The sequence below is a fragment of the Lagenorhynchus albirostris genome, chromosome 16 (assembly GCF_949774975.1).
Source record: "Lagenorhynchus albirostris chromosome 16, mLagAlb1.1, whole genome shotgun sequence".
In the NCBI taxonomy this organism is placed as follows: domain Eukaryota; kingdom Metazoa; phylum Chordata; class Mammalia; order Artiodactyla; family Delphinidae; genus Lagenorhynchus; species Lagenorhynchus albirostris.
The window spans coordinates 81,636,819-81,652,013 of NC_083110.1; the positions used below are offsets into that span (position 1 = coordinate 81,636,819).

General features: G+C 56.3%; 1 protein-coding gene across 1 annotated transcript; it reads left to right on the forward strand.

Moving 5' to 3' along the window:
• The first annotated feature begins 6,908 nt into the window (after positions 1–6,908).
• LOC132506961 (small ribosomal subunit protein uS5) lies at positions 6,909–14,755 on the forward strand. Its single transcript, XM_060125782.1, is given in 11 exon segments — positions 6,909–6,970; positions 7,248–7,361; positions 7,965–8,188; positions 8,289–8,694; positions 13,880–13,916; positions 13,918–14,015; positions 14,017–14,356; positions 14,358–14,433; positions 14,436–14,513; positions 14,516–14,676; positions 14,678–14,755. Coding segments are annotated over 11 exon segments (1,674 nt in total).
• The last annotated feature ends 440 nt before the right edge of the window (positions 14,756–15,195 follow it).

Consider the following 15,195-nt stretch of genomic DNA (forward strand, 5'->3'; position numbering starts at 1 on the left):
TTGTGTAAAAAAGTGTGTCTTTACAGTGGTGTTAGACATATAGTTACTGTAATTAACCCACTTTTCATCTCTTTTTCATCACATGTGGGCATCTTGAAGCAGTTAAGAAATAGACAGGCTTCAGAGAGTGAAGAACCGTGAGAGTCTGAACCACAGCAGTATTTAGAGCCACTCATAGACCAAACCAGTGGCTCCCCTCACTGGCCGAAGATCTCTTTACAGCTCAGAAAATTCCGCTGCAGACCTTGTCCTGACAGCATCACTGAGCTGGGCCTGGTGAAGTCGCAGTGTCAGTGTCAGGCGTCTGCAGATTGAGGACCCGTCTCAGAAAGCCCCAGCAGCGTAGTACCAAGAAACGTTTGAGAGGAAGGTGACTTCTCAGTGGGTGTGTCAGTAAGGCTTCTTTCATAACTTGTACAAGGATGGTAGCCTGGCAGCAGAATGGTGTTGTCGAGTTGTGCGTTACACATCACAACTTATTTTAATCATTGTATTGAAAGTATTGATTTAGCCCTTAAGTATGTGGAGAACGTCCAGAATTCCATGAAAATTTCAATAGTTTTTTTTTTTTTTTTTTTTTGTGGTACGCGGGCCTCTCACTGTTGTGGTCTCTCTCGCCGCGGAGCACAGGCTCTGGACGCGCAGGCTGAGCGGCCATGGCTCACGGGCCCAGCCACTCCGTGGCTTGTGGGATCCTCCCGGACCGGGGCACGAACCCGTGTCCCCTGCATCGGCAGGCGGACTCTCAACCACTGCGCCACCAGGGAAGCCCTCAGTAGTATTTTTGATCCTGAATCCAACGTATTGAAAAAACAGTTGCTCCAGTAGGCCTGTGCTGTGCATGCCTTAAACAGACGGTTGAATCCACTGTCATGGTTCTTAGACTTTTCTGGTACCCGTGGCACATGTTAGCCTCATTGAGTTTTCCCAGCCTGTCCATCTGAAAACTGTCTGGTGGTTGTAAGGAAAGGGGTGCAGAGGCCAGCAATTTAGGTAAGAGAAACAGTAGGAAACGCAGGTTAGCCCTTCACCAGGGCACTGGCTTTTCCTGTCTCTTGAGCGGCAGGCCATTTCTCTGCTTTTTGGTTGTGTGGAGAGGAGGGAGCTGATGCCCTGGTGTGTGTTACGGAGACATCTGCACGAGATCATAAAGGTGGACGTGGCCTTGCTTCCTGCCGGGAGGAGGACACCCATCATGGTGGGTATTCCTGCCACTGTGTGTAATCAGGTGGGTCTCTTCTGGGCATTAGTCTATGAACTACATTTTTCTACTTAAAATGAAAATAACTGTATAAGCAAACCTTTAAAATGCAGATGGAAATGGAATTTTGACTGAAATTTTATTAAGCCATTGGCTTCAGGGATGTGTGTGGCTCACAGAGGGGTCCCTAATTTCCTTGTGTGCTTTTATCCTAAACCTAAATTGTCTGCACGCCGCTTTCATGATTTCTGCTCTCTCCACGAGTGCCACCTGCCCTGGTATATTTTCTACTAAGTCAAATTTTAACCTCACCTTATCCCAGGCAACAGTGTCTTTGCAATCACAACAGTACCTTTACTAGTTTTTCTTTTTCCCTCTTGCCCATTCAGGTAAACAAAAAATATATATATAATATATAATATATATATAATATATATGTAACAAAATATATAACAAATATATAACAAACACACTGAGCTCCAATTTGGGAACCGCCCTTCTGGCCAGAGGTGTTGCTCTGATAATGTAAGATGCTACGTGCATTTTAGGACAGCCTTCCCTTCCTTCAGGTGACTCTTGCATGATGAAAAACTTTGACGGTATCATCCTTGTTTGAGCATCACGGTTTGGGTTGGGATGAGTGTTCAGAGTTTTTGGGGAGTTGTCCCTGTGTTGAACGTGAGGTTGTCCTCTTGAATTCTGTTAGTTTTTGGGTCCGTTGGCTCTAGGTATGTTGGAGTGACAGTGGCACAGGTTTCTGTTTTGCAGGTGTTTCCAGCTAGACGTTGGGAAGGCCAAGATGCCTCCATGCAAACTGATAGCCATTCCTTATTGACTTTTCTGGGTATATTGTAGGAGTAAGGCAGGTGATTCTTGTGCCTGGTGGAATGTCACATTCCATAGGTAATCCCCGATCAGATTTCCTAACCAGCAAGCCTGTCCTAGTCATAACGTTCTGTCAAAATTGTCATCTTCTCTGGGATCCACAAATCCTGGAGACAAAGTAGTTCTCAGCACCCGAGAGACCGCTGGCAGGGAAGGTGACAGGGTGTCGTTTGGATGTTGCAAGTTTGAACTTTGTTGGGAGCAGACTTGGGGCAGGGGCTGTGTGAGGGTTTTAGCGAGTTTGTCTGGTTTGGGGGAGTAGGGGCGTGCCTGTGGATAGAAGGGCTGGGAAGCGCTGTTGTCTGCTGGGGGGCCAGGGGCCTCTGCACGGCCCAGCCCTGCCAGCTCCTCGCCTCCGTGGTTCCCTGTGCTTGAGTTCGCTTGTGACATGGGGCTCGTGGTGGGCCTGGGGCTGGGGAGCGGCAGGTCACCGTGCAGGGTGCTGGGGATGCTGGCACTGGCTGCTGTTACGACTTCGTCTTTTAACCCCCAGGTTGCCCTTCAAGAAAGTGACTGTTCGTGGGAACCGGGAGGGCTCACTGAGGAAGCAGGCAGCTCCCCAAGGCTCGTGTGTCGAGCCTGGAGGCAACTTCCTCGCGAGGGAAGGGTTTTTCGGGAATTGGTATCCACTTGGGGAAATAGCTTGCAGGAAGGGACTAAAAAAAACAAAACAAAAAAACTCTGATTTTGCTTTGTAACCAGAAGTGGAAAGAAAAATAAAACCAATGAAAGGAGTTGGGAATTTGGGTGAGGGACTTAGGGAGATAAGTGAGTTGTTAGCACAAAGGCTCAGCTGCAGGCTTGGGCTGAGATTTCCGTCCGGGATTATATGACTCCCTAGACCTGAGGCTCGCCTCCTCCACGCGGCCACCCCATCACGGTGTATGGAATTAAGTTGCCTTTGTACCTGTAATGGGAAATGCTGGGTGACTGGCCGGGACTCAGGGCTCTGGCTGAAGTCTGTCCCTCTCCTGAGCACTGGGGAGGGCAGTTCATCCTTCCTCTTTCTTACCACCTGTTACTTTGTAGTCCAAGGATTGATTTGAAGAAGGCCTAGGAGGTAAATGTGTTGAGACTTGCTAAAATAATGTAAATGGCCCTTGGAACATAAAAGGATGGGGGGGGCGGTTGGCCTTGCCCTGGTGATGACGGGGACCTTGTGTCATCCTGTGGGACAGCTGAGCCTTGCAGGGCAGCCGTGTTGTTCCTGGCCTCGGTCAGGAACTTCAGGCCGTCCATCTTGACTGATCAGTAACTTGCTCAAGAAGGAAGAAAAAAATGATTTTCCCTTTGCAGACTTTACAGAAAACCTCCTGATGAGTTTGAGATAGAGACAAATTTTTAAAAATAGGAAGCATATGTTTATAATTAGAAAATCTCATTGTATTAACTTATTTTTAAAGAAAGCTACGTTTCTAGTCATGCTAAGAAGTTTAATTGACCTCTGAAACAGCTGTAATACATTTGAATGACTTGATTAGGTAATCATTACCTGCCTCATTGGAAGTAATTACAAAAATAAGACCTATCCCGTGGCCAAATCAGAAGTTCAAAGCTTAAGACTGAAATATGAAGCATGATTTTCGATTTAGGTTTTAATTAAAGTCAATTTTTGTTTTTGTTTTTTTGCGGTACGCGGGCCTCTCACTGCTGTGGCCTCTCCCATTGCGGAGCACAGGCTCCGGATGTGCAGGCCCAGCGGCCATGGCTCACGGGCCCAGCCACTCCGCGGTGTGTGGGATCCTCCCGGACTGGGGCATGAACCCGTGTCCCCTTGCATCGGCAGGTGGACTCTCAACCACTGTGCCACCAGGGAAGCCCCTAAAGTCAGTTTTCTTAAATGTGACAATAGGTACTTGTTACCACAATTCACGTATTTTTTTTCCAAAATAAAAGTAATTTGGTTCTTTGCAGATAAATTCATTTTTTTTAATACCCCATTTCAGATATTGAGTTGTAGGAATGGATAGAAGTTGGTGCCTCATTCACCAAAATGGGTAATTTCAAAGACAGGGTTTTGTAGTTAGTAACCCCACTCTGGTTTCAGAATGCTAGGGGCTTTGTCTGATGTTCACAGACGTTCAGATCCGGAAGACGTGAGTTCGGCCAGCTTCGGGGCATTCAGGCCCAACAGGGAGGGCGTGTGTCGGGTGTGTGCCCGGGCTCCCCACGCGCCGCCTCGCTGAGGCCACAGCATCCCCCGAGGAAGGCTCCGGTGCATCTAAGTTACTTCGCAGGGGTCCAGGGAGGGGGTCTGAGCCAGGAGGGACACCAACTCCAGCCCTGAGCACTGTGCTTTGGGCATCACGGCACGACGGCTACAGCCAGAGGTCTTGGGCTTCCGAAATCCGTCAGGAGTACCGTGGCTGTGTAAAAATTAGGTGACCAAAAAGGCCTTTCGTGTGTTCCCCCACCTTCATCTAAATGGTTTTCTCTTGTAGATAATTTTTAACCATCTCCTAAAACAACGTGTTTTGTTTAAGTTATAAGTTTCCTGTATGAACACCTAGAGGGAGGGCCTGACCCTTTGTGGGGTCGCCCGGGGGATGCCTGCCACGTGGCCTGGAGTTAGGGGGTTAGGGTTCCCGTCTCCAGGAACCAAGTACAGCCCAGCCTTCAAACCCAGGCCTGGAACCTGGATATGGAGTCTATTCAGGAAGAAGAGAAGCTTGGTATTTTTACGGGCGTTTACATAGTTTTTTATGCTATTGCTCTGTGTTTTGTGTTTTAAAAAAGGGCCATGGTGACAGATAAGAGCTTGGATGCCCTCAGAGAGCCCCTCCCTCCCTCCCTCCTCCCTCTAGAGGAAGGTTCCAGGCCATCTGGTGCAGGCAGGGAAGAGGCCCCAGCTGTTTCTGGGCCCACAGTGGAGATCTGGCCAGGATTGATGCAGTCCAGGGCACTTGTCCCTCGTGTGTCCTGAGGGTCTCACTCCAGCGTCATTGCGTCCTGCTGGGCAGGGTGTGTGGGTCTGGCTGTCAGGCTCTGGAGGCGGGGCAGCCGAGCAGGTGGCTCACAAGCACCGCGCCGGGCTCTGTGTCGGGCCCTCCGTTCCCTAAGTATGTCCTGTTCCGGAAGAGTGCTCCTCAGGGCACTTGCCTCTCCTGGGAAGCAGCCTCCTGCATCACCTCGGTGGGGCCTGAGTGCTGGGCCCAGTGCAAAATGAAAACTCTGGCCCTTTGTTCATAGAGCAGGAAAAAGTGCCCTTAGAGGTGCTAAAACATAAAGCTTTTTTCTTCCACATTCTCTATGTCATGGTTTTAAAGTTTTGCTGTTTAATGCCCTAGTAAAGAAAAATTTAAATTATTAGCAGGAGTCCGTTTTTCTTTGTATTGTGCAATGACAACTTTAAATGCAAATACGAGAGCATTTACCTGTACATGGAGGATGTGAAATGACCGTTTTTATAGTTTGGGCATGCATGTGTATTTTGTTACCAGACGTTGGAAATGCTGCACAAAACTACCTTTTATTCCCCTTCTTGATGGGTGCGCATTCTCTCAACACTGCCCTGGCTGATGCAGGAGGAAGGGCCCGGGGTGGTGGTGAGGGGGGTCTGGGTACCATCTTTGCCTCCTGTCAGTTCACCGTGAGTGGTCGGCCAGCACGAGGGATACCGGGCAGAGGGACAGACAGGGTTCCTGGTCACGCGTGGCTCTTGGAACGCTGTTGCCTTCTTTCTGTGTACGAAGCAAGTTGTGGTTTGAACGGAAAGCATGGCCTTTCAGGGCTGCGGGCTCCCTGCTGCGGGCTCATAGATGTAACAGGCTCACCTGTACTTGCTCTGAGGCTCAGGGACCTCCCATGCACAGGGGCACTGGGACTCCACGCTGTGTGTGAACGGGGTGGCGGGGGACAGGTGGGCATGCACGTTGTCCCCTGAGACTTCACCTAGCAAACACAAGTCCAAAGATACAATGATGCATTTCAAGGTGACAGCAGAGTGTTGAACAGCGTGGGTTCCCTGAGTGAGGGCCCTGCCAGTGGGACTGCGCAGGCCCATGAAGCCTTGGGGGTGTGGTCTGAGGGGGGACGGGGGTGGGGGGGGAGGTCCAGCCCTGACCCTGTTCTTTGCTAGAGGTCCTGTTGAAGAGCCACTTAGTGTAACTGCTGTCCCGCTAATGAGTCTTCTCTTTGAACTTGACCAAAACTGTTCACTAGGGAAATGTGCACATTACCCTCAACACAATCAGTGTCCTGAGTCCTTGCTCTTCATGCATTCCTGTGTTAGTGACGTGGTATAACAACAGCAACACCTACCTACCTGGTGCTGATGACGTTTCAAGTACTGTCCTGTATATTTGACACAGTGAATCGCTTACTTCTCACAACAATCTATAAGGTGGGCATTATCAACCCCATTTTATAGATGGGGAAACTGAGCACAGAGAGGTTAAGCCACTTGCTCCAGGTCACACAGTACCAGGTGGAGCTGGGATTTGGTCCTGGGTCACCTGGCTCTAGAGCTCCTTCCCTGGTGACTTGGAGGGAGGCCATTCAAGGTCCCGGTGGCCAGAGGGCACTGAGCACAGGGCGGAGGGCTGGCTTGTGGATGGGGCCCCAACTGGCCCTAATGGGGCAGAGGGCTGGTGCAGGAGGTGGGGTGGGGAGAAGACTGACGATCACGGGAGCTGCCCTCTGCTGAAGGCCAGGCTCTGCTGGAAGCCCCGTGCTTGTTAGGTAGAACCTGCCAAGGACCCAAGCACAGTGGGTGTCACAGGTGTCATTTTTTGGCGTGGGGGGAACAGGTTCAGAAATTTTCCGGTCACTCGCCTAAGGGGGTGGTTGAGCTCCCAATCCCTGCACCTTCTGGACGCGGCGAATGGTCATTCTCAGCAAGCGCTGTGCTCTGGCTGGGGTGGAGGACAGCAGCCACTCGGTGCGGTCGGCAGGGCAGCCCCTCTGCTCGGGGCGAGCCCCTTCCCGCCCCGTGGGTCCCGGGTGGTTGCTGTCACCCCGGGGCATCCTGGGGGACAGCCCGGCGCTCACGGAGCAAGCCTCTCACCCTCTGTGCAAACAATGAAGTTCTAAATCAAGCGAACAAAACGTTACAATGTGTGCTGTCCTCTTATCATGACAAATACACCCTGCTTATGACCCGGAGGACTGCATTTGAATTGAGCACGGTCAGCCCATGGAGGGCTGTTCTGGGTGGCTGCAGATCGCCCGCCCGGCCGGCCCCTCTCTCGCCACCCTCAGTTTCCCTCGCCCTCCGCGAGGGCCCGGGTGCCGGGCAGGACGTGCGCCGGCCCGGCCGGCGCCACCGCGGGAGCAGGTGTGCGCCCTCGGGGCCGGGCTGGGGGAGGGGCGCGCCGGGCACGTGCGGGGAGGGGCTGCGCAGGCTCTGCGTCTTTCCCCTCCTGGAAGCCTCGGTCCCTGCGCGCAACTTTCTGGAGGGGTCGACCCCAGTGCACCCCGCTTCTGGAGAGGTAAGTCCCGGTGCGCCCCCTTCTGGAGGGGTGGGTCCCGGTGCGCCCCCTTTCTGGAAGGGCCGGCTTGGGCGCGTCTGCGCTGGCGCGGGGTCGCCTCGCCCCGGGAGACGTGCAGCCTCTGAGCCTGGCCAGGGGCCGCACTGCTGTGGAGGACGCGCGCAGATACTAGCCCCGGAACCGGAGGTCGGAGCCGGTGGCCAGCCCTGACTGGCTGGGTTACCCCGTGTGCCGCGGTCGTGGGATCTACAGGGGCGCCCCTCTCCCCCCAGCCACAGGGCCGGGTGACGGCAGGCGACGCCCAGGGCCCCGCGTGACGCTGAGCTTTCCAACCCGCACGGCTGTCATAAACGGAAAGAGGTCCCCCAAGGGTTCTCAAGCGTCAGTTCTGTCGAATGTAGAACGGCCCAGGCCTGTGCGCTCGTTTTCCGGCCCCTGCTGGATTGTAGAGGTCCGCTCGGACTTGGCGCGCGGCCAGCCCCGGAGTGGCCTCCACGCGGGCCGCGGACCTCCGGGCGGGCGGAGACGGCGCGTGTCCACGCGAGGGCGCTGCTCACCGCGCTGGCGGCCGGCCCGTACCGCCTGCAGGGGCGGCCGCCGGGCGCCAGGAGGCGCGCGAGGACCGAGGAGCGCGCGGGAGCCGGCCTGCGGGTCCCGGAGCGCGCGTCCTGCCGTGTGCGCGCGCGGGGGGAGGAACCAGAAGCCGGAAACTTCCCCAGAGAGTGCCCGGCGCACCTATGCAGGTGCCGCTTGGCCGCGTTACCCGCGTTCAGGTTCCGCCCTGGGCCCGACCGTGGGCCTCATTTTCCCGCCCGGGACACGGAGGCCCGGTGCCGAGGGAGTCGGGACTGAGACCCAGAGCCTGGCTCGGGGCGCTCCCCACCCCCGCGGCCCCCGTGGCAAGGCGGCCCTTCGGGGCCCCTCCGGCGATCTGGGCCCTCGAAGGCCGCTGTGGTCCGGTCGGCAGTGTCTGGGGAGCAGGGGACCCCAGCAGGGCGGGCACCCCGAGACCTTCGCCCTGCCGGGTCCTCGGGGGGCCCGGATGTGGTGCGGAGCCCGCGCCCCGGTGTCTGCGGTTCTGCGAGGGGGGACGCCTGCGACCCCTCCTGGCCTCGCTACCAGCGAGGAGCAGCAGCCGGCACCCCCATCGCGCTTGCGTGCATCTCGCAGCCCACCCGGGTGATGCTGACGACTCCCGGGGGTGAGGGTCGAGCCCCGCTCTTCCCGAGCGGGTGTCCCCGTGCGCAGAGGGGACCGTACCTGGTGCTAAGGACGCAAAGACAGGTCCGCCCGGGCCTCAGCACACACAGGCCTCTGGCCTCTTTGGGGCCAGCTTCCCCTCCTGAGTCTTTTGTTTTTTAGCCCCAATAAACCTTCAGTGTCCTCCAAAGAAGGAGCTGAGGGACCTTGGGGGACACTAGAGACAATCAGGGGTTAGTTTTTTTAAAAAAACTAATAGACTTGAGTTTTTAGACTAGTTTTAGATTTACAGAAAAATGGGGTACAAAGTCCAGAGGGTTCCGTATCCCCCTCAACGCCCTGTTTCCAGTATTATTAACCACTTACGCCAGTATGGCTGATTTGCCATAATTAGTGAACCAATGTCGATACATTGTCATGAGCCAAAGTCCATACTTCATTGAGATTTCCGTAGTTTTTGCCTAATGTCCATTTTCTGTCCCAGGGTCCTACCCAGGACGCCACATGACACTTAGGGGTAGTGTCTCCTGAGGCTCCTCCTGGCTGGGGCAGTTTCTCAGACTCTCCTTGTTTTCCATCCATTTGGCAGTTTGAGGAGTACCGGTCAGGCGTTTTGTAAGACGTGTCTCTGTTGGGATTCAGCTGAGGTTTTTGTCGCGATTAGACAGGGGCACAGTGGTTTTCGGAGAAGAAACCCGCAGAGGAAAGTGCCCTTCTCATCACGTCCTACCCAGGGTGTGGGCCGTACTTGCCACATGACTTCTGGCTGCTGATGGGGACCTTGATCACCTGCCTGGGGTCTGTCAGGTGCCTCCCCTGTCAGGTCATTGTTTTCCCCCTGTTCATAGTGTTCTCTGGGAGGAAGTCACTGTGCACGGCCCATACTTAAGGGACATCGTTAGGGAGAGTATCTAACTAACTACTTGGGGTTCTTCTACACAGAAGTTTTGGGAGATTTGTCTCTTTTTCCCATGTATTTATTTTTTGCAATAACATATTTGCATCAGCGTGGAGTCATGACACTGGTATTTATTTTATACTTAAAGGGTAGGAGGGAGTATGGTTTCACATTGGGTAAGGCTGGTGGTCTGTACATGGCTTTTGTTATATGGGTCCCTATTCTTGTCTGTTTGGAATGTTTCAAATGAAATGAAAAGAAAATGAATTTAGGGCCGATATCCAGGCCCTGAGCCAGGCTGGTGGACAGTCACTGCCCCCGTGGTGCCCCCGTGGCAGGGTGGCCATACCTGCCCCTTCTCCCTGTCTGTGGTCACAGCCAGGGCTCCTGGGGCGCAGGCCGGACATCCCTTGGCGTCCAGAACCTGTCGTACTCAGGGTCCGGTCAGATGTGATTTCTGCCCCAGATGGGACCCCTACCCTGGGTTTGGGCCATGCCTACAGCCCAGTGAGGCGGGTCTGTGGTGGCCTGGCCTCTCTCCTGAGTCCACCCCGCCTGCTTGGACGGCTGCCCGCCTGGGCTGAAGGATGTGGGCTCATTATCTTGTCTGTCTTGGGGGAAGGTATTAGTTTGGCAGTTAATAAAGGATTTTAATTAAAGAGGGAAGAATCATTCTGGCAAACTGGCCTCGTTCCCAAACTCAAGTGACCTGTCAAAGTTATAAGTTTGGTTCCTTTCCATCTGAGCCTCTGCTGTCTGTTTGGGGGGCACCTGGGGGAACTGGTCCCTCTCCTCCCTTTGAAGCCCCAGCAGCCATCCCACCCTCGCTTCTCCAGGTCAGCCCCTCCTGCGGCCCCCGACCCCCAGCAGGTCATCCCTCATGGGGTCCCACCTCCTTCTAGCCTCTTCTCCGAGCGCCAGCCAGCGGGACTTTGACAAAACTTGAGATAATTGTAGGCTCACATGCAGTTGTAAGAAATAACAGAGGAGTCCTGGCCACCCTCACCCGGTTTCCCCCAGGGAGCGTCGTGCAGGGTATTGACAGCAGCGACACTGTCCCCGACCTCCATCAGATCCCACCAGTCTGTGTGCCCTCGTGTGTGTTCTCCACATGTGCATGCCCTGTGTGCATGCATGTGTGTGCGTGTGGGAGCGTGTGTGTCTAGTTCTCTGCAGCTTTACCACATGTGTAAACTCACATACCCAGCTCCACTGTCAGGACACAGAACAGCCCATCCACCACAAGCCTCCCCCCTGCTGCTCTTCTGTGGCCCCAGCCGCCTCCGTCCCCCCACCTCGCCAGTGAGACCTTTTCTAACCGGATCCCTGCCACTCCCCGGTTCTCCCCTTGTCTCCTGACCCTCAACCTCCATGGCTCAGCCAGTGGGCTCTTGGTGATGGTGCCGGATGCGGCTCCTGGCTCCAGGCTGCCCGGCGGGTCTCTCTGGCCCTCCTTTGCCCCTGCACTTGCCCCCAGGATGGGACAGGGAGGAGACGGGAGTCCTGGAGTCGGCCCCCTGCCCCTGTGCCTTTGCTGGAGTGGCGCCCACTGCCCCTGCCAGCGTCCTCCCCGTCTCTCCCCGGGCCTCCCTTCCTTCACGGAGGCACAAGGCTCGTCCTGCCTGTCGGCATCTGGCATCCATGTGGGTCCCTTGGCCGCTCGGGGAGTCAGCGCAGCGGCTGAAGGCCCCCCTGTCATAAGTGTGGGGCTGGACCTCGGCCCGCAGGGGGACGGGGAGCCCCAGCAGGCCCCCGGATGGTGGTGATGGGAACAAACACTCTGCTTGACAAAGCCTGGCCTGGGAGGGGAGGCAGGGGGAGCTGTGCCGGGGAGGCTGGCCTCGAGGAGGCTGTGGTGGGAGTCCAGGTGCAGGCGGGCTGGATGCGGCTGTGGACGGGCGACGGAAGAGGTAAAGGCCATGTTTAGGTGTGAGCCCAGGTCACCGGGGAGGCCCCAGGCGGCAGTCCTCACAGCCACGCGGGGCCAAGGGCGTGTCGCGCATCAGTGTCAGGACCCCTGCCAGCCACCTCCCTGCCGGAAGTGGCGGGGGTCGGAGGGGGAGGAGTGTTGCAGGGGCTCCTTACCCGTGTGATTCTCAGCAGGCCCGTGTGTGGTCTCCTCTGTCCTCTTGTTGCAAAGCTGCACCTGGACGGGCGGCCCTGACCTGACCATCACGGCGGTACTCTGGTTTGCAGAGCGGGGGAGCTGGGCGACACCACTCTGGGCGGCCTGGCCATCTGATGAGACTCCTCCTTGCTGGGAGCGCTCGGTGTCGATCCTGCAGATAGGACAGTGCTGCTGTCACCTTCCGCACCATAGCTGCAGCCCGCCCCTCCTCGCCCCCGCGCTCAGTGCCTCTGGGCCCTTGGGTGCCTCTGTGGGGGCGGGGGGCGGGGGCTTTCCCACAGGTGGGGTGCGCGGGGTCAGCCAGGGCTGGCTGGTGCGCCTTCACGGCTCAGCTGACCCCCAGGGGGCCCCTCGTCTCCCCCCCCCACCCCGGCCGGCCTGGGCCTGTCCTCACAGCGGTCACAGGGTCCAAGACAGTGGGCGGACACGTGCAGAGCTCAGGCTGGCGCTGGTGCCCTGTCCTTTGCTCTGCAGCTGCAAAGCCAGCCCGGGTTCCAGGAGCAGGGGGAAACTCTGCCTCTTAGTGGGGGCTGCAGAGGTGCGTTGAGAGGGGCCAGGCTGCAGGGGCGGAGCAGAGCTGGGGTCCACGCCCCAGACCCGGGGCAGCTGAGCTGCAGGCGACGACTGGCCTGGTGTCCCAGGCAGAGCCTGGGGGGAGAGGTCTGTGTGTGTGTGTGTGTGTGTGTGTGTGTGTGTGTGTGCATGTGTGCAGGCGTGTGTGGGTGTGCGCTGTGCACATGTGCATGTCCACATGCCCGTGCACGTACAAGCGCACGTGTGTGGGAAGATTCATTCCATTCTCGACACGTCTCTTTAGCATTCCCGCCTGCAACCCTGGGGCGTGTCTTGTGGAGCCAGCGTCTGTGTCCAGATGCCTGGGTGGGAGCTCCAGCCTGGGGTCTGCAGCCCCGGACAGCGCGTGGTCCCTCTCTGCTGCCCACGGGAGCCCCGGGGATGCTCGCACACCCCGTCAGCTGCAGAGTGTCGCTGGGAGCACGTTCTCCATGACAGGATCCTATGAGGCCCCGTGGACACAGCAGGCTACAAGGGGGCACCAAGCGCCAACTTGTCTGACTTGGGCCAGGGCAGCATCCGGCTGGCTCGTCCATCCCACTGGAGGCTCAGGGCGTCTGGGCTCTGCCTTCCCGACAGTGGTGGCCTGGTGTGGGCTGGGCTCCAGCCAACGCTGACCAGGCCGCCCCTTCCCAAGTGGAGGGGCCCATGGGCCCTGACGTCGGGGGAGGCCCCTTGGCCCCTACAACCCCGTCCGCCCCGAATCCTCTGTGTCGGCTGGAATCAGTCGGGTTTGACTGAGCTTCCGTCTCCCGGCACAGAGAAGTAGTGTGAGCAGGGAGAATCTTTCTTTTATTAGGAAATAAGAACTGGGAACTGATTCCTTTTAGTGCTTACGGCTGAGACCCTCGACATAAAACAGGGAAAGGGATAACGATGCTACCAGCTTCTCCACAAACCCCAGCAACAGGGAGAGACCTTCTGAGTGTTGTGTGTTACTGAGCTGAGTGGAAGCCGGGGGAGCATCACCTGCGAAGGTACCAGGTGCTCGCTCCCTCTTTTAAGCCCCGCGTGGCAGGCATCCTTGTCCCTCAGCACCAAAGTCAACACGGTGACCAAGGCAAACGACTGTTGACGAGTTGCTGGGGACACGTTTGGCTGCCTGTGCAGGAATGTGAATAATTGATTTCAAATATAGCTCCAAACAGAAGATGTAATAAAATTTTGGCTAATAGAAGTTTGTTCTTTTCTTGCTAGAAGCAGCCCTTAGAGTTCTCTGAGAACTGTGTTCTCTCTTATCCTCCATCTGGAGGTGGGGAAGGAAATTCCATCTGGGGTCGCAGGGCACACCTGGGTGCACTGTGACGAATCTCTCCCACAGAGATGCCTGCCAAGGTCAAGTTCCTATAAACACCTCACGGTTCCCACTGAGGTCCGAGTTGCAGAACATTGTGAAGGCATTTCGGTGTCACCACGTTGACGTAGACGACGCATCACAGATTTAGGTAGAAACAAGGTACCCTGTGTGCGTGCTTTCTCCCAGTTAGGGACACGTTCTGCACGCTCTTTTCATGAACATCGACATAAAAGCCTAATTCCGCTGCTTCTCCGTCAAAACGCCGAAGGGCGGATGACACCGGTGCTGTGGGAGAGCCCAGAGGCCCCAGGGGCCCCTGGAGTGAGAGGCTGTGGTGGCTTCCTCGGGGGCTTTGGCAGCGGCACCTGGGGCCGGGCTCAGGGCCGGGGCTGAGGCCCCGGAGCTTAAGGAGTGGCTCCCTGTCACCAAGCTGGGCCGCCTGGTCAAGGACGTGAAGATCAGGTCCCTGGAGGAGATCTGTCTCTTCCTTCTGCCCATCAAGGAATCTGAGATCGTTGACTTTTTCCTGGGGGCATCTCTCAAGGACGAGGTTTTGAAGATTATGCCTGGTCAAAAGCAGACCCGCGCTGGCCAGTGGATCGGGTTCAAGGCATTCGCTTCCATCGGGGATTACAAGGGACATGTTGGTTTGGGTGTCACGTGCTCTAAGGAGGTAGCCACTGCCCTCCATGGGGCCATAATTCTGGCCAAGCTCCCCATCGTGCCTGTGTGGCGAGGCTCCTGGGGGGAATGAGATCGGCAGGCCCCATACCGTCCCTTCCCAGGTGACTGGCCGCTGTGGCTCTGTGCTTGTGCGCCTCGTCTCTGCCCTCGGGACACTGGCGTCATCTCAGCCCCTGTGCCCAGGAAGCTACTGCTGATGGCTGGAATTGATGCCTGCCACATCCCGCCAGGGGCTGCACCACCACTCTGGGTGACGTTGCCAAGGCCACCTGTGATGCCGTTTCCAAGACCTACAGGTGTCTCAGCCCTGATCTCTGGAAAGAGCCGGTACTCATCAAGTCTCCGTATCAGGAATTCACTGGCCATCTTGTAAAGGCCCATGGGAACCAGAGTCTCTGTGAAGCGGACCCAGGCTACAACTGCAGCCACCATGTTGTTTTACATGAGAAAAACAAAGTAAGTGAAGCCGGTTAAAAACATAAATAAAAAGAAAAGCCTAATTCCTCCTAAAACACCCTTTAACTTGCACATGAGGCGACACCGCCCCAGGACCGGCTTCCAGGTGGGCCCTGGGTTGTGTGGTCTGGGTGACCCTGGCCCCCCGCTCCCATCTCTGACCGCTGGACTGTGGCCCCGAAGGCCCCCCCTCCTGACGGCTGCTTCCAGAGCTCTGGTGGCCTCGTTGTTGCTTGCTTTGTAAACGCTCTGCTCTGCGGTTTGGATGTTACTTAGAAGTGAGACTTCAGAGGTCTTTTAACAGTCACACGTGCCCTCAGAGGGGTTACCAGTCCCTGGAAGGTGGAAATCAGTGACACTTGGTGCTAATCGCGTTTTAGTTGCGCTGTGCCCAGAGGGATGTCAGGTTTTGAGGTATTTGCGAGTCGGTGTGGCTGTTCTGAG